A 27,491-nucleotide genomic window follows, 5' to 3' on the forward strand; every position below is an offset into this window, starting at 1 on the left:
ATCACAAAGCCCTCCTTGCTCTGGTGATTTAGGTGCTGAAATCACCCTGCTGCTGCGAGAACATTTGTATCCTCACACTGAAATTAGTAGAGATGAGAAAAGACTAATAGGATTTACAGCGCTGCTAATTAGTGCTGCGATAAAGCCTTTTTGCTGTCCATCTTCCCACATCGCACCGTTCCTCTGAAGAAATCCCAGAGCACCCGACAGCTTTCCTGGGTTTGCACATTTCTGATGAATCATTTTGGTGATCATTGAAACGCAGCCATCTCTGGGGTGGAAGTGAGCAGCTTTAGCATCTGCTTAACATCATCCTGCAAACAAGAGGAGAGGTTCTGTCACCGTAAATACATTTAAACTGCTTTTCTTGTCTAATATACACCTCCAGCCAGCTGCTGGCCTGTGCTTACCCTGATCATAAAACCTATTTCCAGCAGATGCACGGTGGGCAGGTGGAAGGTGCTGCAGCGCTGTGGGCCATCTCCTGTCCATCCCTATCTTGTTTTCAGTTGGCATCTTAGCTCTGATGTCTTTTTGCCCTTAATTTTGCTGGGTGTGAGCTGCAGCCCCTCCACACCATTCGCTTTGCAGCGTAATGCAACAGCTTGGGTGCAAATGAAACAGCGATGCAAGGGATCTGCCTAATGTTTGCAGTGAGGTTGTCTTTTGTGCTTCATCTTTCCCATCCAATTCCTTGTAATACCCGCAAGGAGAATTTCCACAAAGCCCAAGGTTAATATTTACCAGCCAGTTTTGTTGCAAATGAGACAACTTCAAGCAGGCGTTGAATTAATATGACGGAGATCCGCTTCCAAAAATAGCTGTCAGCCACTCTTCTTTGACAGAACTGTATATTTGTGCTGTAGTTAAGTCTCATCCATTTGTTTCCCTCTGGTTTTGACAGGAGTGCTGGGAGCTGGCGTGGAGCTGCTGGGACAGCAGTGCTGCTGTCACCTGCATGGGGCTCAGTGGGTGTGACAATCAGGTCGGGTGGTTGTGTCCCTTCTGTGCGGGGGTCGTATATTGCTGATGCTGATTTTAGGGAGAAAACAGTTTCTAGTGCTTTGTCTGGGTTCTTAGAATCCATTCTCAAGCGAATTTGATGGCAGATACTAGTGCTACAAAACCTAACTCATGTTGGATGCTGTGCGGTCAGCAATAAGTGATCTCTTCTTGGATCCATCAGGATCTGCCCATCGGGGTCTCCTCCTGGATCCACCAGCAAAGCATTGCCTCTACCCCAAGACAGGTCCTTTTTGAGCCAGTTTTGATGAGAACCAAACTTACCTTGCAAAAAGCAAGATTGCAGAAATAGTCCTTGATTTTGGTTTTCCAAAGGGGAGCGCTGCAGTAGAGGAAGTGTTTGATGTTCTAGAATAGCAGCCTTCCCCCTCTTGTCCCACCAGACCTCCCCTCTGCTCCTTGTGCTGCTGAGTGCTGAGGGTGGAGAGATGCCAGCTCTGCCCTCAGCCCTGTTTGCTGTGCACGCATCTCCTGGGACTGCCACAAAGAGCTTTTTGTTGGCCAGCTGCTCGCGCTGGATGGCAGCACTCATCTCTCCTCTTCTCTGGGAGAAGGGAATGAAACCATCCAGTCCCTGTGTCCAATGCAGGATGGAGATGCTGAGATAGGGGCTGTGCTGAAGGTAAAAATCAAAGTTAGTGACCCTGAGAGCCACTGCAGCATCTTGTGATGGCAGTGCACTGGAATGTTGCCACTGCTCAGCTGTTCACTGCCATTCTCTGCAAGCTGTGGTGTCAGTGCATCCTTTTCTTGGCTGGCTTATGCGTTCTGAACCCCCCCTCAGATGTGGTGCAGTGCTTATGTGTGACTGGAGGCGGAGGGAAGATCCCTTCCTCTGTGGCTCCTGCCCCCATCAGAATGTCGTATCCCTACCGTAGTTGAGAAATAAAGACTTTGAGTGGGAATTAAAAGAACCTCAAATAAGAAGTTGCAATATTCTGTGGGTTATTACGAAGATACCCCCTGGAGCCTAAGGTCTGCTTTTCCATTTAAGTACAAAGAAGATGGATCCAAATGCACAGCGCTCGGGGCTCCTGATTTGTTTCATCTTTTATACATTAGCTTACAAACCTGTGTGCACTCCTGGAGTTTATTTTATCTCCTGACTGATGCCAGGGAATTATGCATAATAAATCTGTTTTTTCTCCTGGGACTCTGCACCGAGAGCCAGGCTTTCCTTTCATCCTCAGAGCATCCTATGCTGCCTGGGGGATGCTCAGCTTTTTGGCTGGAGCTGGGCATGCCTTAGTGGTGTGAAACGAGGACAACACACTGAGAGGGGCTGAGGGAGTCAATCAGTGCTGCCTTTGGAGGAGTTGTTGGTGAGGAACTTTAGATTTGGGTCTCCTCTCTGAATTATTGGCTTTTTCCTCCTGGGGATTGTGCTCTTGCATGGCTGGAGCACCTTTTTGACCTGAGCAAAGCGGCTGTTTTAAAGGCATTGGGGAATGTGGCACTGAATGAATTCTGGATATCTGCCCATCAGCAGCCCCTGGGGAACCCGCAGTGACTTCTGGTAGATGCTGCTCTCCTTAAGTCCTGCAGACAGACCACCCATATAAAATATGCTTTCTCTTTGGTCTCTTTTTAGAGTAATGATCAAGCTCGGAGATATTTATTATTCTGGATTGCATGTTATATTGCTGTATTATAGTGTGTCTGAAATAATTATGGCTGTGGAAATTGTGGCAGAGCCAGACACAAATTACTCTATGACACTTAATTTTAGACCAAACTACTCAGAAAATTGCAAGCATCACAGTTGGCTTGCAGTGTTCTCGTCAGGCCTAAGGTTATAGATGGACGTGGTGGTTATGCTGTTGAAATACGAAGGGAAACCCACGTTGCCCCCAGCTCAGGGGGCATTACAAAGCCTTAAGCAGGGTGAGCTGGAGGTGTGGAGCTCTGAGCATGGGAGGAATTGGCTGGCTGTATTAGGGAACTGTAAGGGACAGCAGTGAGTGGCAGTTGGCTCTATGGATGTGCCTGCATTAGAGTGTCCTTGAGGAAAATTCCTGCATGAACAGCAACGAGTTTCTGCTCAGTTCTGTAGCACTGAATTCAAGTGAATGTATTCTTGGTGCTGAATGGATTTTGATATTTCAGGACTGCCTTACTAAATATACTGGGGTATTTAATTTTCCTCTAGACTAAAGCACAGAATTTAATTTCAGCTATTAAGAGCTCATTGTTGGAGATGCACAAAGATCTCCCCTCTGGACACAGGTTTTCATTTCAGTACTTCTCCAATTATTTAGCAAGGACTGAAATCATTGAGTAGCGTTGTCCTGAAGGTTTCAAGGATGCTGGAAACGACTGTGGGCTGTTGGAAAGTATTACTGCAAAAATGGTGATTAAAAAAAGAAGTTTTCAGGAGAAAAACTGCCTTTGAGTTTTCCTTGAGCTGACATGGTCTAAGATGCCCAACCTGGTGTGCAGCACTGAGCCCAGAGGAGAGGAGACCTGATCCAGTGCTGCATTGATCTCTCCCTCCTGCTGACTTTGTCCCTCCTGCACGGGCACAGAGATTGCAGAAGGTCTCTTTCCCTTCCTCCCAGCAGGGCTCAGTGACGGTATCGCTCGCTGCCTGCAAGGTATTGATTACAGCTTTTGCAATAAGACAAGGCAAGATTGCAAACCCAGCGTGCACGGGAAGGCAGGAGCCTCTCTATTACCCGAGGACATTTGTTGACAAGGCTCTTTCACCAGCTCAATATACTCCTGGAACTTTACTCTGATACTGTGTTTTGCACAAGGTGCCCTGTCTGGTTTGGGGCTACCTGTCCTCATCTGTTTTTGTTTGGTGGCAGCTGTCCTTCCAGGGCACTGGCACGATGCTGAGCTTTCTGATGGGAAAAAAAAGCAATTGCAGAGCTCTGGGGAATGATGCAGCGCTTGGAGAAGCTGGGTCTGAGCTAGGAGAAGCTCTGAAGTCTGTGTCTGGGCTTTAATTTAATTACATGCTATATGAAGAGAATATTTTTGTTTGTTTGCTTTAAGCCTGCTGCTTGATAATTTCATTAGCTGCACCCGCAGCCTTGTGTGTTGTGAAATAGCAAGTAACAATGCTCTCTTCTCCATGCTTTTAGTGATGGGATGGAGTTCAGTGCTGTGTCTTTTCGGGAATCTCTTCCAAGCTGAGCAGCCCTGCTCTGTTGGGGCCCCATTCCCTTCTTCTGGCAAAACATGAGGGTTTTAGGGTTCTCTTTTTGGAGGTCTGCTGCCCAGAGGCTCCCTGGGGCAGGCAGGGTGCAGGCAGGCATCATCCCACCCGCCCACACAGATAGATCATCTGATAAAGAAAAACAGGAGAAATGATGTGCTTACATGAGCAGAAAACCCAGCTCTGTGCAGGCTGAGCTCAGGCTGCTGCTTGCTGTCCCTTTACCCTCCTGGAGAAGGTTCTCTGTGCCTCTTCTTTGGAACTGGGAGGATGGTGTGAGAGCCTGAGGTCAGCCCCAGGGATGGGAACAGTGCAGACATAGAAAGTGAGGCAGCAGGGGCTGATATGGTGCAGGCTGGGCATGTGTTGAGCTGGTGGCTGTGCTCAGAAGGGCTCCTTCATACCTCAGATTGCATTAGCCATAGGGATGAATGTGCTTCTTCTTGGTGCTCCTGGAAATGGTCTAAGTGTGTATCCTGGTGAAGGTCTGCAGGGAATAGAGGATGCAGAGAGGCTCTGGAGCCCAACACTGTGATCCACGCACAGCCCATCCATTTGGCAGTTCCAGCAGAGAAAATTAACGCGCATTAAAAGAGAATGGACTTTGTCAAATACAATTTTATAACCAAAAAAAAAAAAAAAGGAATTGATTTTGGAAGACAACCGAGTTGTAGTGTTAATTACAAATGACTGTATAGGCGTTTTGGGTGAATCTGCAGGCGTTATTGATTCCTGCTGGCAAGCACTCGGCTCTTCCGCCGTCTGCAGGAATTCAGCAGCATGAATAAGTTCGGCAGTGCTCGTGCACACAACGTCCTCTCTGTTTTCCCTTTGTTCTCAGTGATCCATGAGGTGTGTGGGTCACCAAGCTGGTGTGAGACTTATGGAAAACCATAAGGTAGAACTCAGCAGAGGCTTCCAAGTAGGGGACAGAGATGCTGCTGGAGTGCAAAGGAACTTTCCTTGTGGTCTGGCACAGCTCAGTGTGATTGGAGAGGTGAAGCCACAGGCACAGGGGTGCCCATGTGTTTCCTAGTGGTGGAGGTGTTTGATTTCGGTACTGATGCTACCTGGAAGCTGTGTGGGTTAAGTAGCTTTAGTCCTAAATCTGTGATACAGTGCAATTTCCACCTCGTATTTAATCTTCTATCTGTGCTCATCCCCTCAATATTTTATGCTAAGCTTCAGTATTTGCTGAGGTCTCAGCCCCATCCTCTCTGCAAAATGATGAGCTCTGTTTAATTAGGCACCGATAAGCTGCAGGAAATGGATTTTTGGATTCCTCAGGCCCTGCTGAGTGGCTGGGGCAATGTTAGGGAACATCTCCTTACTTGGATTTGTCTGTTCGAACCCACCCGTCCCATCTTCCCTGCTTGAGTGTGGTCAATGTTTCCATGCTTCCAAAAGAAAACAAAGGTTAAGTGAATTGTTTGAGGTAATCAGCTGTTGCAGCGATGGATGTCAACATCACACAGGCTACTGGCCAGCTGGTAAATAGAGCCGGGGTGATTAATAACTTCATTTTACTGCTGCATGCAAAATCCTGGCCATGCTTCACTTGAAAAGAGATGCAATCAACTCCAAAGCTGCAGAGCTGCAGTCAGTTGTCCTGCTCGGTGCACTTAGCGAGTCGCCTCTAATCACTGCTCATCAATTAACAAGATAAAGCTGCTCGGATGTTGGTGCTCTGCTGCTGATAAATCAAGGTTTCAGCCAGGGATCCCTTGCTATTTTTTAAGGTGAAACCTCAATGTCCAGCTTGGTACTGCCTGGGGAATGCTGAGATCTCTGTTGGTGACAGAGAGGCTTCTGCAGCCCCTGGGCTGCAGCAGGAGGAGCAGTGGCAGCATTGTGGTGCTGCAAGGTGGATGCTGCTGAGGAAGGGGAATTAAAGCTGTCCCAACATGTAGAAAACAAGGAGGCCGCAGCACTGCTGTTATTGGCTGTGATTTCAGTGAAGAATTAGGCAACGTCTAAATGTTGTTTTGTCAACTTCCTTCTCCTGGCTATTAGAAACGGGGAGGAAACGCCTGAAAGATGCTTCTAATTGAAAACGCTCAATTTCCTACCATGAGATGTCAAATTTATGTGACTGTTGGGCTCGCCTTTAGCTCCGGGGGATGACAGCAGTATATTCCCTAGTTTTACTGCTCGAGTCCCATCAAGTTTGTAAACAAGATTGATTTTTCTGTTCTGCCTGACAGAGGCTACGAGCAGGAACCTGGTGCCAGCGTTGGGGCTTTGATGCCATAATGAGAAGCTTCCCCCTGCAGAGCAGGATGTGCACTGGGCTGGGGTGGCTGAACAGGAGAGGAGCCCATAGGAGCTCAGGGTGTGCCTACAAGCACTGGGTGCCAATGGCAGTCCTGCTGCCCTGCACTACAGGCAGTACTAAGGGAAATGCAAGCTGGATGCATTGCCACATGTATCGATGTAACAGTAGACTTGCTTTGCGTGTGCTTGCTTTTTCTATCTGCTTGCACTGTGTTAAAAGGAGCAAAGCTTTCAGGTGACTCATGAAAGGCTGCTTCTATGACATAAAAAGCAGAAATCTCCCTGTGCTGCTGCTCTGCCTGGCTGTCCATGTGCCAGGACAAAACCATCCCACCTACCCACAACCACAGCAAAGATGGATTTATTTAATGCCCCCTTTAAACACTCACCCATTTTCAGCATCCCATGCAAGTTTTCTCTGCCCCGGTGCCTTGCCTGGTGCTTTGTCCTCAGATCACAGCCAGAGCTGCCAGTTTTGTGTCATACAAAAAACTAATGAACCGGAATGCACTGGAATAATCTTCATTAAAAGGAACAGTCTCAGCAGCCAACTCCTTAAAAGTGATGAGAGAGGGGGCTGCGCTCAGGGAGCTGCTTGTGTGGGGACTTCACAAGGCTGCAAGCTCAGGGAGCTGATGGAGGGGCAGCAGCCCCACATCAAGAAGGCGAAGCTGAGCGGAATGCATTTGTTTGCAGGCTGCTCCTTTTTCAGATGTTGTTTGAGGGCCAAAGTGAAGCTGTTGCGAACTGCTCTGTGGGGTTTTACAGCCTGGTTTTTGTTGTTTTGTGTGTGAAGTAATGTGTCTTTCATGCAGAAGTAGCTCCTAGGTGTCCTGCTGGGGGGGGTAAGTTTGTACACTGTGCTGACTCTGGTCAGGATCAAGCAATTCCTCGACCAGAGGATGAACCACTTTCTTGTTTGAATATCAAAGATGCTTTCCAAAGGGTAAAGGCAGCCTGTGTGTGGCCTGTAAAAGCAAATTGCTGCTGCTGCTGTTTGACTTCAGTACATACCCCACTGCCTGCGGTGACTGCTGTCAATCTGCAGTGATGGCACCATGGCTGCCAGCACACAGCCTTGTGCTCAGCTTAGTGCAGGAAGCTCTGGTGGCCAGTGAGTTCTCCAGCTTCTCAATCTGCCCTTTTCGGGTTGGTACTCAGTTTTGCTGTGGTTCCTATGTCCTTTTGCTCTGCTCACCTGGCTCTGGCCACTAAGCTGCGTGTTTTCTGTATCCCACATCTTTCTGCAGCCACCTCTTCCTCCAAATCCCTCTGTAGCTTCCAGCATCACTCCGGCTGATGTCCTGCCAACAGCCATCATTCTTTCAGTGCCTCTATAGCCCACTGAAAGGGTCCTGCAGCCCTGGGGGCCTGCACCAAGCGACAGCTTGTCCATTCTAGGTCAGATCAAATGGAAATCTCTCTTGGTGCCAGGATCCCAGCAATGAGCTTGGAGGGTGATGTCCTCTGGCCAGCAGCAGGCAAAGGATGCCGAGGGAGCAGGATTCTGCAATCACCAGCTATGGCCCTGTTCAGCTTGTGCTGTTCTTTCAATAACTCCCTTTCTCTCTTTCCAGCATGCCTTCCAGGATTTTACAAGCTCTCCCTCCGCCTCCCTCTCTGCTCTCCTTGCCCTGAGCACAGCTTCACGCATGAGGAAGCCTCCACCTTCTGCTCCTGCCAGAAGAACTACTCCAGGTCCTCGTCGGACCCTCTGTCTGCCTCCTGCACGCGTATGTCTCATTGGAACAGCAGCTTTCTAGCACCAAAGAGGGCTGGGCCTGGGGAAGGAGATGGGCTCTCCTTGTTCCATGGGGGTGTGAAGTTCAGTATATCCATATGCGGTCATGCATGCAGGCACTCACTGGTGGCAGTTAGTTGTTCAATGTAGTTTGCAGATTTTAATTAGTTGGCCTCTAGTTAATTGGATTGGACCTCAGCTCCTTCAGTGATGGATGGGGTAGAAGTACCTGCATGTCCTGCATTCCCATCCTATGAGCTGCCATGGGGCTGCTGCCTGAGCACAGCCCTTGTTCCGCCACCACCTCCATCCCTACCAACATCCCCAAGCCCTACCAATGGGAGCCCTGAGCAACCTCAGGCACATGGCTACCCTTCTCCTCCTAGGCCCACCATCTGCCCCAAGGGACCTGGTGTACAGCCTGCGTCGTTCCTCCTTGGTGCTACGCTGGAGTGCTCCTGCCGATGCGGGTGGCCGCAATGATCTGACCTACAGCTTATGGTGCAGTCGATGCCCGGCGCCACGGGGTGGCTGTGAGCAGTGTGGCAATGGTGTGGGCTTCGTGCCACAGCAGACGGGACTGGTGGAGCGCACTGTCACGCTGATCAACCTCCTGCCCCATGCCAACTACACCATCCGCGTGGTGGCCCTCAATGGCGTCTCGGCTGGCAGCCCGCTGGCAGGACAGCCCTATGCTGAGGTCAACGTCTCCACTGGGCTCGCAGGTACAGGTGGGGTGGGGATGTGATGTGTGCTCTGGGTTCCTTGCTCATTTGTGGCACCTGCTGCTCTCCTTGATCCCAAAGCCACTCAGTGGCTGGGGACAACCTGGGCTGGGAGTCCTTTGAGCAGCTATAGGTTGTGTTTGCAGCTCATGGAAAGCATATTCAAAGGGATGTACTTATTGAAGCCACTTATAAAAGGACTCTTCAAATATTGGTCATCCTTTGGAAGCAAAAATTATTTTATCTCTTTTCTGTGCTGGTCCACAGAAACATTTTTGTCTGTAAGCATCTACTTTATCATAGAATAGAATCATAGAATGCATTCACAGAATGGCTTGTATTGGAAGGGACCATAAAGGCTATCTAGTTCCAAGTGCTGTCCTGGGCTGGCTGCCCCCTCAGGGTCCCATCTGTGGCCTTGAGCACTGTAGTTGAAATGCTAAGTCACGACCTGAAACAGTGATGGAGCACCTGGTGGGAAGGCTGAGCCAGCCCAGGGGAGCTCAGGTGCATGCAATGTACCTGAGTGACTGGGAGACCTCATTTAAGGGTTGGCAGTGGAGGTGAGGGTGTCTCTTGTTGGAGATCCCTGCCTGCTTGAGGTCTTCCAAAGGTAAGCAGCTCTTTTCTTTCATTTCTGTATCTGTGGCTGCTGCATTTGGGCTTGTTCTCATTCACTGTAGCCAAAGACTTTGCCACCCTGTTATCACCATCCCATTACAGGTGCCTCCAGGGATGGGGCTTCACAACTCTTGACACTCTGTGCATCCTCATGGTCTCCTCTGGACCCACTACAGCAGCTCTGCTTTGAGTTTGAGTTCCCTTAGCACGAGAGGAAGCTGCTGTTCCTTGTCCTGGGGCCATTCTATGCTCAGCTGTTGGCCGTTCAGCACTGCCTTGTTGTGTCCTTGTCTGCTCCTTTGTGGCTATGTTATTAATTTGTATAAAAGCCCTTTGCCAAGCCACGGTTAATGGAGACAGATGATCCTCGTGTACCTCTTGGCAGGAATTGGCCAACAATTTCATCTGAAGGGATTAAACTTTGATCTTGTTATGAATAATTTCCCCACCACTTGATCAAATGGTTTTGCCTGTGTTGGTGCTCTCTTTCCTATCCTAATTTCTGTGGATCAGCTCAGTGGATGCTGTGCCACAGACCACCCTCAGCAGAGGTGTCACTCCTCATTAGGGCAGTGGCCATTCAAGGAGGAATTTAGTGCTGAAAAGAGCCATTCTAGAGCTCAGGTTAGTCCTGAGCCAGTGGCACATGTGCTGGGGAGGGTGGGAGTTTAATGATATCTGATAATGAGAGGTTGCTGCTGAGGTTCCTATGTGGGTGGTGGGGCAGAGCCTGAGGCAGGAGGTCCCTGTGCTCCATAGGGAACACAGCAACAAGTCTGTGGTGCCAGCCTGTGCCAAATCTTAAGTCTGTTCAATGTAAGTTTTCATCTGGCTAAGTGGGAGTCTCACCCCCTTACTCCACACTGTATACTCTTGAAGGAATTGAAGTATGCATAAAGAATATGGCATAATTAATCTTGTAATCTGCTCAAAATCAATGTCTTTTGTCGAGCTGTCAAGCCTCCGGATGCAGATGGTGGCACAGATTTAGCTGAACAGCTGAGGTTCAGGAAGCTGCTTGAAACCCTCGAGTGTTTTGTTTCTGAAGGTGTCCCTGCATGGGCTGGAGCTGCTCCCCATGTCCCGGGGCTCCTTTGTTCAAATCCATCACCCAAGTGCTGAGTGGGGCCAGAGATAAGCAGAGAGTGAGGCCTCAGGGATGCCTGGAGCAGAGGCAGCTCCTTTCGTGGCTGCGATATGATGGTCTTGGGGATGTCTTTGGCAGCATCAGGAAAGCTCTGGCTGGAGATATGCAGATTCAGAGGCAAAATTAAACAAAGAAACAAGACCCTATTTAGCTGTCAGATTCCAGCTCCTCTAAATATAGCTCTAAGTACATCTTTCACACTATCCTTCCCCTTCAGCATTCACAAGAGGGAATTAACAGTTGCTCATTGTGTTTGTGAGGGAAAAAGAGAAGATGCTGTTTAGTCTGCAGGGGGCAAAATTAATACCGTGTTTTTTTCTAATCTGGCCCCAGCATGAGACTAAACAAAAGTGTTTGAGGAGTGAACGGAGCTGTTTACCTGCAGGAGCAGATCAGCATCAGCTATGTAAATGTACAGTGTGGGACAATGACATTTATATTCCCGGCAGGGATCAGCTCCTGTCTTAAAGGGCTTTTAAATCTGTTGCAGATTAATAATGCAGCCGGTGCTGGAATGCATTCTGCTCTCTGAGGCTGGGAAGTGCTTTTTGCTGAATGAGGTGCTTTGAAGCAGCTGCTCTGTGTGCACATTGCTGCTGCTCCCTTGGCTTTCCCCCACTTTGCTGCTTGCAGTGGTGGCATTGGAGCCATGCAGCAGCTTTAGTATGGGCTGCTTTGGAAGCTCTCTGCTCCCTTAGATTCTCTGTGCTTCACCATGTGCTTGAGCTGCCCAGGCACCTCAGATGCTGGATCTGCAGCTCATGGTGCAGCCAGCAGCTCTTTGCTGCCAGTTCACAGGAATTAACAGGTGCAAATTGCTGCTTCTGCTCTGCTGAGTGACCCTGCAGTCGGTTGGGCTTTGCCTTGGCTCTATCACAGCAGCTGATTGTGCTAATCAGGGCCCTGGGGTGAATGATTGCACTGTGGAGTGGAGGAGAGAAGTGGCTTGCAGCAGAGCTGCTCCCCATCAGCTGTAGCATCTCTCTGTGCCTCGAGCTCTGCCCAGGTAGATATCTCCCACTGCTGTGCTCTGACTCCATCTCTCCTCACTGGCTCTGACTCTGGGCATCACCTTCACCTGTGCTGCAGCTGTGGGTTTGGCAGCACTCATCTCCTGAGCCCAATCTGCTCGCAGGGAGTGATGCTGAATTACTGTGTAATTGGTACGGAATGGATGCTTAAACCGAGGAATTCAAGCTCATTTTTTAGTGCTAAGATCAGTCAATGGGCTGCAAACCCATAGTCCATCTGTCCTTAAAGCATCCTTCTCCCTTCTGGATGCTTGGACAACCAGGGCTGCTCAGGGCACAGCGCCTTTGTGCCATCATTGCTGCCCCACTAGTTAATAGAGAGGAGCTCACCCACGTGCAATGAAGTGGAGTTATAAAACCAGGCAGAGCACTGAATAATTTAAAGTTTGCTTTTTCAAAATAGAGACGACGTTAAGGAAGCTTAAAATATTGATGGGAGACATAGCTGTGTTCCTTTTTTCTTCTTCTTCTTTTCCCACAGTGTGAAATGCTTTATAGTCTGTGTGATTTCCTTTAATCCCTTTTAAGCATGGTGAAGGCTGGTGCTCGCTTTGCTGGCATGCTCTATGTGTGCTGCTCTCCAGCGAGGCACTCAGCGGGCATGATTTCTCCTGATGGCTTTGTTAACAGTCAGGAGAGCTTGTTCGTGTTTTCTCAGCCTGTTTGCTGTATTCGGAGATGCAGGGAGACATCTGTGTGATATCTTATTGATGGGAATCATATAACACAGCAAGGAGCGCTTAGCTCCATTTACAGGAGCAAAACCCAGGCTGGCTTTGGGAGCATGCACTGGCAGGGCTGCTGCCAACCTTCTTGTCTTGCTTTGTGCTCCTCCTTTACTCATGAACAATTCCATATGCCCTTAAAGGTCAGCTCTGGGGTCAGTGTGTGTGGATTCAGAGGGTTATTCTTTAAAATGTGAACCCACATTTAGGCACTGTGGTGTGGGCAGGGGCTGAGCCTGATGCCCTCGGAGTGCCCAGCTGTATTCTGCATCGTCTTGCTCTCAGAAGAAGCTGAGAGGACTTGGAATCAAGGAGCAAATCATCATGAATAAAACATCAGCAGGACGTTTTTCTGCAGTGGAGATTAATGAGCTAAGTCATAAATACAGAATTTCACAGATACTTAAGTTTACTTTCCAGGGACTTGTTCCTCTCTGCAGGAGTCCTGGTGGAGCAGTCAGGGCTCAGTGCCTGTCCTGGTTTGATGGAGGAGCAGCACGGGCTGGGAACAGCCAATTCCCTGCACAGCTTTCCCTGTGCTGCCAAGTGCAGGTGTTGAATTGGTCACTGCAGACCCTTTGCTATGCTGTATTCCTTGGTCTGGGGAAGTTGGGCTTTCTGATCAATCCAAAATGATCCAGCAGAAGCATTTTTCACATTCTATTTTCCCAACTCAAATATTTCTTATCTGTCTTAAAGAGCATCAGAGCTACTGCTGGCATAGCATCTCCCACCTCCTCCCTGCTTCTGCCCAGCGAGTGATGGGTGCTGCCTGTGGGCTGAGCATCGCAGCAGTGCTGCTCCTGGCTCAAGGGGAGCATTGCTTTCTTGGTGAGCTCCTGTGATGCAGCTGGAGCACCTGCAGTGCATTTGTTAGTCTGGGCATTCAAATGAACTGCAGCTGTTCTGGGCATGGTGAAAACAGCACTGGGGGGCTCAATGTGTCCTGCAACTCCCATGTGCCATTAGCAGCAGGTGTGGAACACCTGACCCCTGTGGCAAAGGGTGCGATCAGGGCTTTTTGCTTCTTTTAGGACAGAGCCTTGCTAGCTGACCAGATCACAAAGCAGTTGTATTTTGGATGATCACCAGCTTGGAGTTTGTCCTGTTTCAGTCCTGATTCAAAGAGAGGAAACCACAAACAGCACAAGATGAATGCTCTTCAGCCATTCAGATTATTAAAAGCTTTTACTTTGGCATCAGAGGACAAAAGCAGAAACAGAGTGACCACGAATGTGAGGACAGTGGTAAAATCCCCTCTAACTCACGCTCTCTTAGCTATTAATGTGGCTGTGTGTAACTGCAGTGCCCCAGGCTTGCTGGCAGGGTCCCCAGATGGGCAGGCTCTGCTGTGGGGTGGCTGCTGGGGGCTTAGAGAGATGCTTTGCCTCAGCCATCACCCCCTGCTTTCCCTTCTACCCTTCCAGTGCCAACTCCTGTCACCGACATCCGCACTGATAAAGTGGAGCAGAAGAGCATCTCCTTGTCATGGCAGGAGCCAGGATTCCCAACCAACAGCACCGAATACGAGGTCAAGTACTACGAGAAGGTATGGCTCTGGGGATGGAACTAGCACATATGAGGCTCTGTTCCTCATCACCCCATGGCTCCGTAGTGGAAAATAAGGGATGTGAATACACAGTGGCTCAGTGAGGGTTTTATTGGCACCTGAGAGTGGCAGAAGGGCTTCCAGTGGGTGCTGGTAAAGGCTATTCCTCTCCACCAGCCTTATGAAATCTGCTTATGTAAGTTTTGGGAAATTTGGGTTGTTTGGAGGATTTATTTTAATTAGGGTTTGGGTGTTTATTTTTTTCTGTTCCCATCTGTTCAGCGAGATTTCTTCCAGTCCTAACGTTGACATCTCCCTGGGAGGAAGAGTAAAGCCAGTAATTTCCATTCATTCATTCTTTAGATGAATTTTTTTTTCAAGAATAGTAGAAATCTGAGGTTTGGGTGCTTGCCATCACCCAGCCAGACAGGAACTGTAAACCATGTAATGCTTCCTGAGCTGTGATGAGGTGACACCTACATTCATAGCCTGTTCTTTTGGGAAGTTTTAGACCAGTGGTCTTTGCTATAGGACCAAGTGCTACCAGCCCCAGACTTCAGTGAGCTGTGAGTGGCCTCACACACTGGAGGACCCACCAGCAAACATTTCTGTGACAGCCTCTTAATTCAAAAAATAGCTGTGATTTGACAGACACAGCAGGATGTGAATTTTAGAAGAGATACCAGTGGGCAGAGAGCAGAGACAAAGCTCTAAATCAAAATAAATGCATTTTATGACACAGTTCCGCAAATTACCTTATCTGCGTGTGCTCAGGCTCGTTATGAAACTGATTGCATGTCAAGCAAACTGTGCAGGTGACACGTTGGCATTCTGTATTTAGAAACAAGCTACCTTGAAGCTGATTCATATTAATGTGATTTTCAGCATCTGATAGATTTGAAAGGAGGAAACTGTGGGGGAGGGCGAATGCTGAGAGTAATACGGTAATTCCTTTGCAAATGGGCTGCAGCAACAAGATACTCAGGGTACGTGCAACGAGGAGACATCCTGCTTGGGTGGAGAATTTAAACTACAGTTTAGCAATTACTCACTGGAATGAGGCTCTTGATGCTGACAGGAAAATCAACTTGGTTCCTAATCTGCACTTTTAAAGCCATACTTTACCTATGGAGATTTAAGGGGAGGAGTGCATCCAACAGCAAATCCTTTTGCTGGTGACATCCACAGACCTGAATGCACGCTGAGCTGTGGGTGCTGTGCTTGATGCCACCTCCCTTTGTCACATAGAGGTATCTGTAGGTTGTTGGTCAGGTGGATAGAATCCTGAGGAGCCACTCTGGGGTCTTCCCCATCACTCTGCCCTCTGCTTGTCTTCATTGTCTTGTTCTGGCTGCCATTTCATGTGACCCATGACCACAAGATCGGGTAAGTGTTTCCTTTCTTGAAGGCCATGTGTTTGTAGGGTTGAGCTGGTGGGAGGGTGGAGACACAGCTGTGATGGTGGGACTCTGTGGTGCAGCCATTGGTCCCTTTTGACTTCAAGCAACTCTTTATTTCACAGGATCAAAGAGATCGAAGTTACTCAACTGTGAAAACCACCTCAACAACTGTGACAGTCAATAACCTGAAGCCTGGCACCCTCTATATTTTCCAAATCCGAACATCTTCCTCGCAGGACTACGGCAACTACAGCCCCAGCATTGAAGTGGAGACATTGGCTGAGTGTGAGTCTTGCATGTGAAGGCTGTATCTCAGAGCAGGTTCTTTCCAGGACTTTAGAATCATGGAGTGGCTTGGGTTGGAAGGGACCACAAGGATTACGAAGCTCCAACCCCCTGCTGCATGCAGGGCTGCCAACTTCCACATTTAATACTGGACCGGGCTGCCCAGATGCCCATCCAATATGGCCTTGAACACCTCTAGGGACAGGGCATCCACAGTCTCTCTGGGCAGCCTCTTCCAGGCTTATTTTTAAGGCACTGGAAGGGAGCATGGTGTAGTGGCAGAGGGGACAATGATCCATAGGGACAGCTGTCTCAGGGGTCAGGAACAGCTCAGAGACAGCTCAGACCCTGGGTGCCTGCCCAACACATGGGGCAGCTGCCTCCACCTGCTGCCCCATGACTCTCAGGCACTTCTTCATCCTGTGGCTGGATCGAGTCAGCCAGCATCAGTGTTATTTGCTGGGTTTTACTTTTCACAGTTTCCATTCATAACTATAGTCCAGAAGCATCTTATTTCACTGACTAAAAGAGGGCTTGGAGAGATGGTAGGGTTTCAGTTTAATAACCCACCCTGGCTGGAAATGAAAGCCCTGAGATGGCTGGCTCAGTACGACTCGCACAGATTGTGTTTAACAGGGCTTTAAATTGCATCCATTTACCACACAGAAGACATTTTTGGAATGAATTGAAGCCAATGAAAATTTTATATAGAGTGTAGCTTTCTAATACCCCTGCTTGCAAAAGCAGGAAGGGGGAAGGATGAATGGAAAACAGTGGCTTAGTCATCAATTTTAAATCATCCCCTCCCCCCCAATAAGCTGGATCCTTTGCTCAGGGTTAAGTGGTGTCACAGACTAACCCAGAGTGTGAATTGAAGATGGGGAGAAGCAGGCTGGCATTGCAGGTGGGTCATTCCCAGCCTTGCTGGAGGACACAGCTTGGCATGGAGAGGTGTGGGTCATGGGATGTGCCCCAAGCATGATGGTGATGGTTCTGCTTCCCTCCTGACAGTGACAGTGGCCTCAAATGAGCAGAATCCTGTCCTTATCATCATAGTGGTGGCCATCGCAGGGCTGACGGTGCTGGTGTCCATGGTGGTCGGCATGATGGTCTGGAGGAGGTGAGAAGGTTGTGGAGGCTGTCCAAAGTTATTCCTTGAACCACAGATTCATAGAGTGGCTCTAAGCATGGGCACTGAGCTCCGTTGGCTTTTGTGCCCTATGGGAGGCAATGACACGTATCCTAATTCTCATTGCAGGCAATGTGGATATAGCAAGGCCAGCCAGGATGGAGATGAGGAGCTCTACTTCCACTGTAAGTGGATGATAAGTTGATGCTGCCTGTGGGGGTGGTTCTGAGCAGAGCCAGGGGAGCACGGTGTCATTCTGTTTTGTGAGCCACTGTGAATTTGCCTCTTTTACTGCAGTTAAAATACCGACCAGGAGGACATACATTGACCCAGACACTTGTGAAGATCCCATGCAGGCTGTGCACCTCTTTGCCAAAGAGCTGGATAACGCCAGTATTAAAATTGAGAGGATCATCGGGACAGGCAGGTTTCCCCCATGACCTCCAGCACTGTCTGTGTGCATCATCCCCTGCTCAGCCACTGCCTGCCAATGCTGCCCTGGGCAGCTCCTCACTCTCTATCCCCATCTCCCCATCATCCCTTCTTACAGCTCTGGGCATGGGGTTGGCACATTGTCCTGCAGTTGGATTTACCCTTCTGCTTTGTTTTACCATGGCAATGTGCACAGCCAACAGAGTGAGGCGTGCACCAGAGGCATCAGCAGCGATCTGCATCTGGGCAGGCTGACAGCAGCACAGGAGCTATTTATAAATATGTGAACTTAATGATTTATTGATTTTCATCAACCTCAGCGCCTAAAACTTAAAAGCAAATTAAAATCCACACGCTGGGCCCTAGAGCTTTAACCACTAATGTGCACCAGAACACGGGAAACACGATTATTCTTTGTCATTTTGTTTTCCTAAAGATAAATTCAGCTGTAGAAAGAAGAAGAGCTGGTGGGGAGGGTGAGGGGTGAGGTGGGGGGGTTGCCCTCTGGTAGTGGTGGATGGGGTGGGAGAAGTAACTGGGGTGCTGCTGGACCTGCAGACCCAGAAGCAGGTCAGTGTTGGAGAGATGATGAAAGAAATTAGTCTTGGAGATGTTTAAATATAGAGAATTTAAGAGTGCATTAGTCTCGCTGCTGACCTAACAAGCACCTGGCTTTCAGATCAATAAAGCTGTTGAGACCTATGCCTTTTTTTTTGCTGTAAAGCCAATATTGGCCTTTTGCTATGAGTTGTGTTGCTCCTGTTACTGAGCACGTGGCTGTGAGGAGCAGGGTGCTCAGCCCCAGGTGCTGCTCGGATGCTTCAGGTCCTGCTGTGCAAAGCAGAGCTGTGCTTGGAAACAGAAGGGGATGGACCAAGAGAGCTTGAGTGTGGTGGCTGAGGGTTGATCTTCTCATGGAGAAATGTCCAATATGCCCTTGAGCAGAGAACAAAGCTTGGAGACTGAGAAAGAAGAGGCGTTGTGTTTGTGTTTTAGTGTGATATGATGATGCAGAACTGATGTTGGGTCAGGGAAGGCAGCACAGAGGACGGTGGGGGTAAAGCTGTGTCCAGGCAGGGGCTCCATGCATGGTTGAGGTCTGGCAAATCCTCTTGTTAATGATGGGAAGGTCTGTTTTGTGTACACAGTGAGACTCCTGGCTTGTGCTGGAGAGCTGCACTGTGTGTAACTGAAACAAAAGAGGCAACTCCTGCAGGGAAATCCTTCAGAACTGCTGCCTGTTTTGCAGTGGGTGTTGTAGACTGTCCTTAGAGCACGCTGTGACAGCATTGCCCTTTTGCAGCGCTGCTCCTTCCTTCACAGTCAGCAAATAACAGAGGTCTGGTGCAGCGATGTGCAAGCTATAGCAAGGGGCCCTCTGGGAGCGTGGGGATGTCCCAGTGGGGATCCTGCTTACCCTCTCTTTGTGCCTTACAGGAGAGTTTGGTGAGATCTGTCGAGGTTGGCTGAAGCTGCCAAGCAAGCGAGAGCTGCCAGTGGCCATTCAGACACTGCGGGCTGGCTGTTCTGCCAAGCAGCAGCGCTGCTTCCTGGCCAAGGCTTGTACCATGGGCCAGTTTGACCATGCCAACGTCATCCGGCTGGAGGGGGTCATCACCAGAGGTAAAGGGGCTGCGTGGGGTGGTGGTGGAACCTTTCACAGCAGCACTGTTGTATCAGGGGGGCAATGGAAGCCTGATTGCCCTCTGACAAAGTGCAAGGATGCTGATGTTGGTGATGCACCTCAGATTTTGGGCAGTGTGCTAAAGCTGATGCTTTGCAGAGTGATGCCCTGGTGCTGTGAGCACGATGCTGTTGTTCTCTGGAAATCAAGCGTTAGTTATTTTAGCACTCTGATGATTAATAAAACACTTACAGCTAGATTAATAAATCCGAGGAGTAGGATTGGCTTAGCAGCACAACAGAGTGCTTTTAATAAAAGCAAATTGGAGGGAGGTGGTGTTGGTGAAACAGATGAGGCCAACTGCTCCCAGCCCTCATGGGACTGTGTACTGAGCTGCTCTGCAGTGCTGTGTTAAGTGGGTATTGGTGTAAATCTAAAGGCATGTGAGCACATGTGGTGACTTGAAGGAGCCCTTCACTACGTGAAGAAGTATCTCTGCCCTGAGTCTGGGGCTGAACTGGCTGCTTTTGTGTAATTCTGTAAGTAACATATTTATTTGAAATGATGTCATCTTGTCAAGAGGCACAGACTCCACAGGAGCATCTCGTCCTGCTCTTGGATAAGCCTGTGATATGTGAGTCTGTGCCTGTGTCACAATCTTTAAAGAAAATGCTTGACTTTCTATCATACTTTCCAGAATAGCTGGAGAAATGAGAACAAACCCTTCAGCTAATGAGAATTTCCTCTTGGCAGTTGTGTTTCCAGCCCTTTTAGCCAGCTCTTCCCTTTGAGTTTCATTAATGCTGGCAGGGCTTATTCTGTAGCCATGCTGTTGGGGTGCAGGAAGCCCATTGCTGTGCTGGAGCTTTGTGTATCTCTTGGTTATGATAATTCAGAATGAGAAAATCACATCTTTGCTGTGAAGCACCTTCCAGTGTGAGCTCCTCCTTCAGTGATGCTGCACAAGTCCTAGTTCAGCAGTGCCAAAGCACTGTTGCTTTCCATCAGCAAGCTTCACTCACCTATCTGTATTGGTCGCATACATCACCTCACTGGTGGAGTTAATAACCAAAAATCCCATGTGGAAAATCTATCATACAACCTTTATTTGCAGGTGGGGGAGGCTTGGGGGGTTGGGAGTTGTGCTCTGCGTTTCCATTCCCCCTGCAGCAGCATTCATTTGGCTCTCCTTTTCTATCTGTGCAGGGAACACCATGATGATAGTGATGGAGTACATGGGGAACGGAGTGCTGGACTCTTTCCTTAGGGTGAGTGCTGTGATAACTGCTGGGCTCCATCACCTGCTCCAGCTTCAGCAGGCATAGCTCAGCTCCAGCTTTTCCTCTTCCTCTCTTTTTTTCTTGCCTCCTTTTTGCTTTTATTTGCAGAAACACGAGGGCCAGCTCACAGCCAGCCAGCTCCTCAGCATGTTGCAGGGGATCGCTGCTGGCATGAAGTACCTGGCAGAGATGGGTTACATACATAAAAATCTGGCTGCCCACAAAGTCCTGGTGAACAGCAGCCTGGCTTGCAAAATCACAGGCTTCAGACGGCTGCAGGAAGATAAGATGGAGACCATCTTCTCCACCATGGTAAGATGTCTTTCACAATGGGATTTGGACATGGAATGTGTTTGGCTGAGGATCTGCATGGCGAGCAGCCTTGGGCTTCATTAGATCTAATTTGTCATTCATAATGAAGTTCATTGTTTTCAATTAAGAAAGTAAGTCCTGCTTGCTTTGTGCTCACACCTCATCAGCTCACCCTGTCGCAGCTGAACCTACTAGTGCATCCCATTAACCAGGCACAGAGGGTTTTAAAAAGCCCTGATTGTGCACTCAGCTGAGCCCTTATTGTTTGCAGGGAGTGTGCAGGCAGTGCCAAGGTGTGTGTGGCTGCAGTGCTGTGTCCCAATGCTGGGCACTGCTGTCCCAGGGAGAGATAGACCTGGGTGTGGGGTTCAGCCCACCTTCTGTCAGGAGCTGCAATTTGCTGCCAGCTCTGAGCTGGCTGATAGCAATGAGAGTCTTAGAGAAGTAGTTTTTTCAGCCTTTATCATGAGGTCTAAGGAGACATTGGGGAAAGCATCCCCATCCCAGAGAGAACGTGGGGAAATGGGACCGAGCACTGGGCAACACGTGGAGCTCAGGAGAAGCCTTTTAATGGCACGGGGAGCCCAGCTGGTAGCTTGGGGGTTGAGGTCTCAATGCTGCTAATTACAATTAGCTGTGGTGTCTGTCACCTGCTTCCCCTGGTGCATCCAGAGGGTTGTGCAGAGGTGGAGGACAGGGTTGCTAATTACAGGAGAGCAGCCGGGGTGGAGGAACTGTGTGTTTGTGCAGCTCTGAGATGGCTTTCATTAAATATTAATGTATAAAATGCCATCAGCTCTTCCTAGGGCCATTCTCCCTGCCATTAATATTTCAGGACTCGCCTTCCCATGCAGCATACCATTGCACGACCACTTTAAAATAAATGGAGGCACGAGTTGTCAGTATTAGAGCTGCATGTTGTATGTAGGGGTAGAGGATGCACAGGATGGCCACGGGCATCACTATGTCATGCCCTGTCCTATGTGACAACCTTATTTACCCCCTTTTTCTGCCTGGCAGCATGGGAAGAGCCTGGTGCTGTGGTCAGCCCCCGAAGCCATCCAGTACCACCACTTCAGCCCAGCCAGTGACGTGTGGAGCTTTGGCATCGTTATGTGGGAGGTGATGTCCTACGGTGAGAGACCCTACTGGGACATGTCCCACCAGGATGTGAGTGCCCTGATGTCACTGTAGGGTCAGTGGGCAGTTTGCCTTCACGGTGGCTCACAGTGTTTGGTGCAGTCTGTATTCACCATCCCCTCACCTCTCTGCCTCTTTGTGCAGGTGATGAAGGCAGTGGAGGATGGCTTCCGCCTGCCTGCCCCAGCTCACTGCCAGCCACCACTGCACCAACTGATGCTGGACTGCTGGCAGAAGGAGCGTAGCCAGCGCCCCAAATTCTCCCATATTCATGATGTCCTCAGCAAGATGCTGCAGAGCCCAGAGCCGCCTCCATGCACCAGGTGCCTGCCTGTTCCTATGGGGCTGGGCCCCTACCGTAGTCCCCACTGCTCCTTACCTCCCTTCTGCCCGCAGGTCCCGCAGCACTGTGCCCCTCACTGAGCGCTCCTTCACAGCTTTCCCGTCATTCAGCTCCGTGGGAGAGTGGCTGGAAGCCATAGGGATGGGCAGATACCGGGATAACTTCACTGCTGCAGGCTGCTGCTACCTGGAGTCCGTGGCCAGGATGACAGCACAGTAAGTGAGAGGGTCAGGCTGCAGCCTGGTGTTACTGGGTTCAGTTTAAGCAGAGCTTTGTAGGGTTTCTGAGTTACAGCCACGTGGGGTGAATGGAGGAGGTAGATCTTTCCAAGTGTGTCTGCAGAAAACTCACTGGTATGGCTTTGGTTGCTTGTGGTGTGCAGTTCAGCTGCTACATTTTGGAGCTGTGGTTTGGGATTTTAACCCATAATTTCTGGCAGGAGTAGCGTGTTACCTGGTCCATACACATTCAATGAAATTCAATGAAATGAAATGAAAAAATACAATGAAATTCATTCTGCCAATTGATGGAGAGCAGCCAGGACAGGAGGCTGAGGTTAAGGTCGTTCCCCTGAACATGGGGTGTATTTTACAGAGACGTCCTGAGCCTGGGGATCACTCAGGTGGAGCACCAGAAGACCATCCTGAGTGGCATCCAGACCCTACGGGCCCAGGTGATCCAGATGCATGGCCGGGGTGTGCAGGTGTGATGTGGAGCATGAACCAGCGGAGCAGAAGGAGGTGCTGGCCCATGTTGGACCAAATCTCAGAAGCCTTGCAGTTTTTGGGTGGGATATGGGGTCTGGTGGGCTGCTGTGCTGCCAGATGGGTCATTCCACATGGCAAGAGGGCAGGGTGTGCCATCCCCTGTGCTGGGGAAGTCACGTTCCCAGGCAGATTGTGCTTGGGTGGCTGTGGTTCTCCCTATTGCTGCTCTGTAAGTTGAGTCAAACTGCAACGACACCATTTCACATGGTAACTAGGTTAACAGGGTGGATGACCATTTCTGTGCTGTCTTCATCCAGAGCTGACAGCATTTTTCCTATCTAGCATCCTACTGATGAAATCCACATGTATTTTTATACAGGCTGACATCTTTCTACCAACCCCACCAGGAGCTTTTATTGCTTTTATTTTTAGAGGCTCACGCCCAGCTTCAGGAAGGTGACTTTGCCCATCTGGCACGCTGGAAGGGAAGCTCTGTCCCAGCCACGTCCCTTCCGCTCAGAGTCACCTTGCTGAATCCTGACACCACTGTCAGTGAATGGAAACAAATGTTCCCCGCCAAAGTGCAGTGCTGAGTGTTTGGAAGGTGCTCTTGACAAGGCAGTTTCAGAGGAGAGAATGGAAGGCTTTGATGAAGAGAGCTACAGCCAAGAGGGGGCAAGCGGAGAAGCCTTGGGTTGCCTTGCTGATGCTTTCACCCTTTGCTGCCTTTTGTGCAGGTCCTGGTCCATCGTTTCTCCTTATGAGTCCACCAAGGGATGGAATTGCAGAGCAGCAGTGGGCAGGAACCTGTTGCTCCTTGTAGGGCTGATGGTAAATCAGCTGGTGCTCCTTTAGCCCCTTTTCCCTGCATCTCGCCCTGCACAAAGTCTTGCAGGTATCCTGTATCCTTGCTGGAAGTGGGGGAGCATGATGGCACTGGGAGATCCAGGAGGGTAATGGGAGCGAGGTGTGCCCATGGTTGCAGGTAGGAAACACCTTTAGGAGTCTGAAAAAGTGGAGGGGTCTGATCACTCCCAGCACTAACACAGACCCTGTGAGGTCTGCCAGCAGCTACACTTGCTTTGCAGTCCCAGTGCTGTTACAATGGCTCAGGGCAGTGGTATGGAAATAACCATTGGGAAAGAGGATGGGTACAGCTGGATGTGGTACCCATCCTGCAGATAGAAACAGAGCACTGGCATTTCTGCTACAGGCCCGATCTGTGACAGAAGGCATAAATAGCATCTGCTTAACAATACGAGGTTTCTTTGAAGTTAGTTAATTAAATGGGTCTTTGTAGCCTCACACAGAGCTTTGTAGGCCTTTTATTATCATCTGTACGTATTGCGAGTGAATTATTAATGATGAAAGACAAAGATTTACAAAAGGAATACATGCCATGGAAGGTGTTCACAGTGCAGTTGGGAATCTGTATGCATAGGATTCAGATCTTCTGCAGCTAACCTGTGTTGAGGGGGTGCATTTAAAAGGCAGTAAACTGCAGGGCATCTACCTGCCCAGGATGTGGTCACATCTGTTCTGGCCCCACAGGCTTCACAGTTGATCTAAGGATCCAGCAAAGCCCCATTCCTGGTGGGTTCCTTCAGTGCTGTGCCCTCAGAGCCTTCTGGCCTGGCTGCTCAGACCAGGGCTGTGAGTGCTCAGGACTACATTTAACATTGTTCAGCTGTTTCAATGTGATTGCATTGAAGATCAAAGCTCTTTGGCTGAACACCAACAAGCAGAGTCAAGAAGGTGCTGCCTAAGTATACTTCTTTTTTTATTGCCTTGCCATTTGCAGGCAGAGCTGCAGTGAGCTGCCACCAGCTCTCCGTGCTCTCCTCCTGCAGTTTGGACAGCATTCCTTGATATCATTTGGTCCGGTTTGTTTTTGTTTACTGTATTAATTTGCCTTTAGGTTTTGCCGTTGTTGGGTCCAGCATCCTGCATTGTCACACCCAGGAGAGTAATAATTGTGAACCGAAACCTTCATTTGGTAGAAATGCCAGATCCCGAGGATCAAGTGCAATTTGTATGCTCGTTATGTTTACATTTTATCTATAGAGAAAGTATATTAAGGGTTCTCCGGGCAGGGAGCTGAACCAACGTGATTTCTGATCCTGCATCTCCCTCTCCTGTCTCTCCTGTGTGGGGGGGTGGCTGCAGGGTGATGGGGGTGCTATGGTGGGCACCATGGTCTGGAAAACTGCTGGCTATGAGCACACAGAAGGTTTTATCTGCAGTCAGTGATGTGCAGGAAGACTGACATGATCTTAGTGGTCTTTTTGACCCTTAACAATTGTATGATTCTATGAAGGTGCTGAGGGCTTTGAGCATCTCAAGTGCAATGGTGAGGAAGTGAGGCTAGCAAAAAGGAATGGAACTATGGCAATATGAACAGCAATCAGCAACCAGAGAAGTGAGTGGAGAGGTGCCCTGATTGTTTTAACACCCATTTGACCCACTGATGGAGGCTGAGGAGCTGAAGGTTCTGCCCACAGCTGTGCATGGAGTCTATGGGTGCTCACATCTCCTTGGAGCAGCTGGGTGCTCCTGCACAAGTGTCCCCATGTCTGTGCAATGACATCGTAGGTCCCTGTGTGCCTGGTGAGCAAGGTCAGGTATAGGGATGCATGCACAGAAGTGCCTGAGAGCGATGAATTCTTGGCAAAAAGTGGATGAGAGAGCGAAGTTCCCTTTCTGACAGATTAAATGTGATTCCTTGGGAATGCTCCTGGGTTTTATTTGTCGTTTAAGAACCTACAACCAAAGGCAATGCTGACAAAAGCGACAGTCAGACTTAGTGAGCTCCGGTGCACTGACTGAATTCCCTGCAGAGGCAGAGGGGGATGTTGGGGTGAGGAAGTGGAAGTCCTTGTCCTCGTCCTTCCCCAGCAGTGAGTTCACAAAGCCCCTTAATCCACATGGCTGAGCACTTGCATTCTGGCTCTGTGCTGGAGTACTCCAATTAAAAATGAGACCATTTTTCAATCACTTCTTGAGCATTTCCCCTGCAGAATCCAGCTCCTGTGCTGCATTCTCTGACTGTTCCCCATAGAAATTCCATGTTTAATTACTGTCCTGGCTTCCTGTGGTTGAGGGATGTGGTGTTTTGGAGCTGTTTCTCCCTGACAGCATCATGCTGTGGCCAGGGCAGGTGCTTGCCATTGTGGTCCCTAGTGTGCTTCATGGCACACACCTGGGACTAAGCTCTCTCAGCCCTGAAGATAATCAGTTGAGCAGATTAAGTTATAAATTGTTGCTACGATTTTAAAATTAACTCGTGCCCTCTCCCTACCTCCTCTTTGGGGAAGCATTCAATGCCTTATAATTAAATTAATTAGCAATGCTGTTGTGCAGCTGCTCAACCAAGGGAAATGCTTCGGGAGGAGATGCTCTCAGCCCATCCATGCAGAGTGGGCAGAGCTGCCCTAACACATCATGCTGGTGCTCAGGAGGGCACAGGGCAGAGCTCAGCCCACCATTTGCACCAGGTGACTGGGCTGGAGAAGGGTTAGAAAGCAGCACTTGGTGACCTGCCTGAGCTGATGCGTGTTTTGGGTTTGTATCTTTATGTTTCTGCTGAACTCATACAGCAGGTCACCAGGTTTGGCATCCCTGGACCCTGAGCAGCATCAGCCCCACATGCACTCATGGCTCTTGGGGTTGTGTTCCCTTCCTTGTTCCCAGCACGTTCTGTTCTCATGCAGCCTCCTATTGCTGCACTGTTCCCTGTACTCCTAAGGAGGGTGTCTCCACTAGATGTTCCTCTTGGCCAGGGAGAAGAGGCACAGCACAGCCTCTCCTTGGGAGTTCTCTTCACATCATGGAGAAATTCCTCTTTCCAAATTCTCCCCTCCCATGCTGAGCTCTGCCTTCCCCCTGGGCATAAGGGCAGCTCCCAGCAGTGCTCCCCTATGGGACTCAGAGTCAGTCCAGATCACGTTGGTTCACCTCCAGCTGCTTTTTGATAGTCATTAACCACGTGTTATATACTGTAAATACATACTTGAGAAGTCGATATATATTTTTATAAGCTTGAAACAAATGTGATATATAAGATCATAAGGGACACTGTGTACATTCAATGTTTGAGCTATAGTCAGACATCTCCAGGGAATCACTGTTGGTTTGGAATAATAATAACAATAATAGATGGTAATAAAGATCTATTGACATTTTTTGTTAATTTTGTATTTATTGAACTATGTTTGAAGATTGCAATAATGAGATGCCTAAATACTGAAGTAAAAACAATACTAATTCTGTCCTGGTTTGTCTGTGTGGGTTATTTCAGGTATCCTGATGTTAAAGGTAGTGCCAGCAGGGGTGCCAGGTCATGCAGAGCTTAAGCAATAGCCAAGTGTAAAATGATGCCCTGTTTTATTAAATAGCAAGTGAGCTCCTGCTTGTTCTGCAGGGGGTGAAGAAGTGCATTGGTGCTTTCTTGCTTTTTCTATTTCCATAAGGGGAAAAATCATGTTTCATGAGTGCAGCTGGTGTGTTTTGAGGAGGGAGAGGCCTTAGGGCTGGTAGGGATCCCCCCTCCACACACCCCAGGGAGCAAAGGGAAAGCACCACTGAGTTCCTGCACTCAAGGCATGTGATAAATTGTTTAATTAGGGAAAGGCAAGCAGTGTATGGCCAGCGTGTTAAATGCAAACACTGCACAAATAGTAACATTGTGAAATAATTCAGTGTGTCTAATTCTGCAGTTCCCATTCCTTCTCTTTTTCTTAGGCTGCTTAATGCTGAGGAGTGTGTACAAAGCCTCGTTGCAGTGCGCTGACAGCAGTGACAGCTGCTCCAAAAAGGGAACTGAATGGGTGCTTAAACCGGG

General features: G+C 49.1%; 1 protein-coding gene across 6 annotated transcripts in view; it reads left to right on the forward strand.

The window, feature by feature from the left end:
• The window catches only part of EPHA10 (EPH receptor A10), a 38,981-nt gene extending 12,060 nt beyond the window's left edge, over nt 1-26,921 (forward strand). Inside the window, exons 4-18 of one of the 6 annotated variants that reach the window (XM_085518494.1) lie at nt 8,038-8,193; nt 8,588-8,926; nt 13,878-13,999; nt 15,522-15,684; nt 16,696-16,804; nt 16,943-16,998; nt 17,111-17,236; nt 18,683-18,868; nt 20,076-20,137; nt 20,258-20,461; nt 21,482-21,631; nt 21,746-21,924; nt 21,998-22,159; nt 22,539-22,684; nt 23,389-26,921. In XM_085518494.1, coding sequence (XP_085374620.1) covers nt 8,038-8,193; nt 8,588-8,926; nt 13,878-13,999; nt 15,522-15,684; nt 16,696-16,804; nt 16,943-16,998; nt 17,111-17,236; nt 18,683-18,868; nt 20,076-20,137; nt 20,258-20,461; nt 21,482-21,631; nt 21,746-21,924; nt 21,998-22,159; nt 22,539-22,653 — 2,129 coding nt within the window. In that variant the 3' untranslated portion in view covers nt 22,654-22,684; nt 23,389-26,921. Of the gene's footprint in view, nt 1-8,037; nt 8,194-8,587; nt 8,927-13,877; nt 14,000-15,521; nt 15,685-16,695; nt 16,805-16,942; nt 16,999-17,110; nt 17,237-18,682; nt 18,869-20,075; nt 20,138-20,257; nt 20,462-21,481; nt 21,632-21,745; nt 21,925-21,997; nt 22,160-22,538 lie in introns of those variants that run through there. The other 5 variants (XM_015883729.3, XR_014935310.1, XM_085518496.1 and 2 more) reach the window with 5 other exon arrangements.
• Nucleotides 26,922-27,491: the final 570 nt, after the last annotated feature.

The sequence above is a fragment of the Coturnix japonica genome, chromosome 17 (genome assembly GCF_054131305.1).
Source record: "Coturnix japonica strain WE chromosome 17, WE-NBRP24, whole genome shotgun sequence".
NCBI classification, from domain to species: Eukaryota; Metazoa; Chordata; class Aves; order Galliformes; family Phasianidae; genus Coturnix; species Coturnix japonica.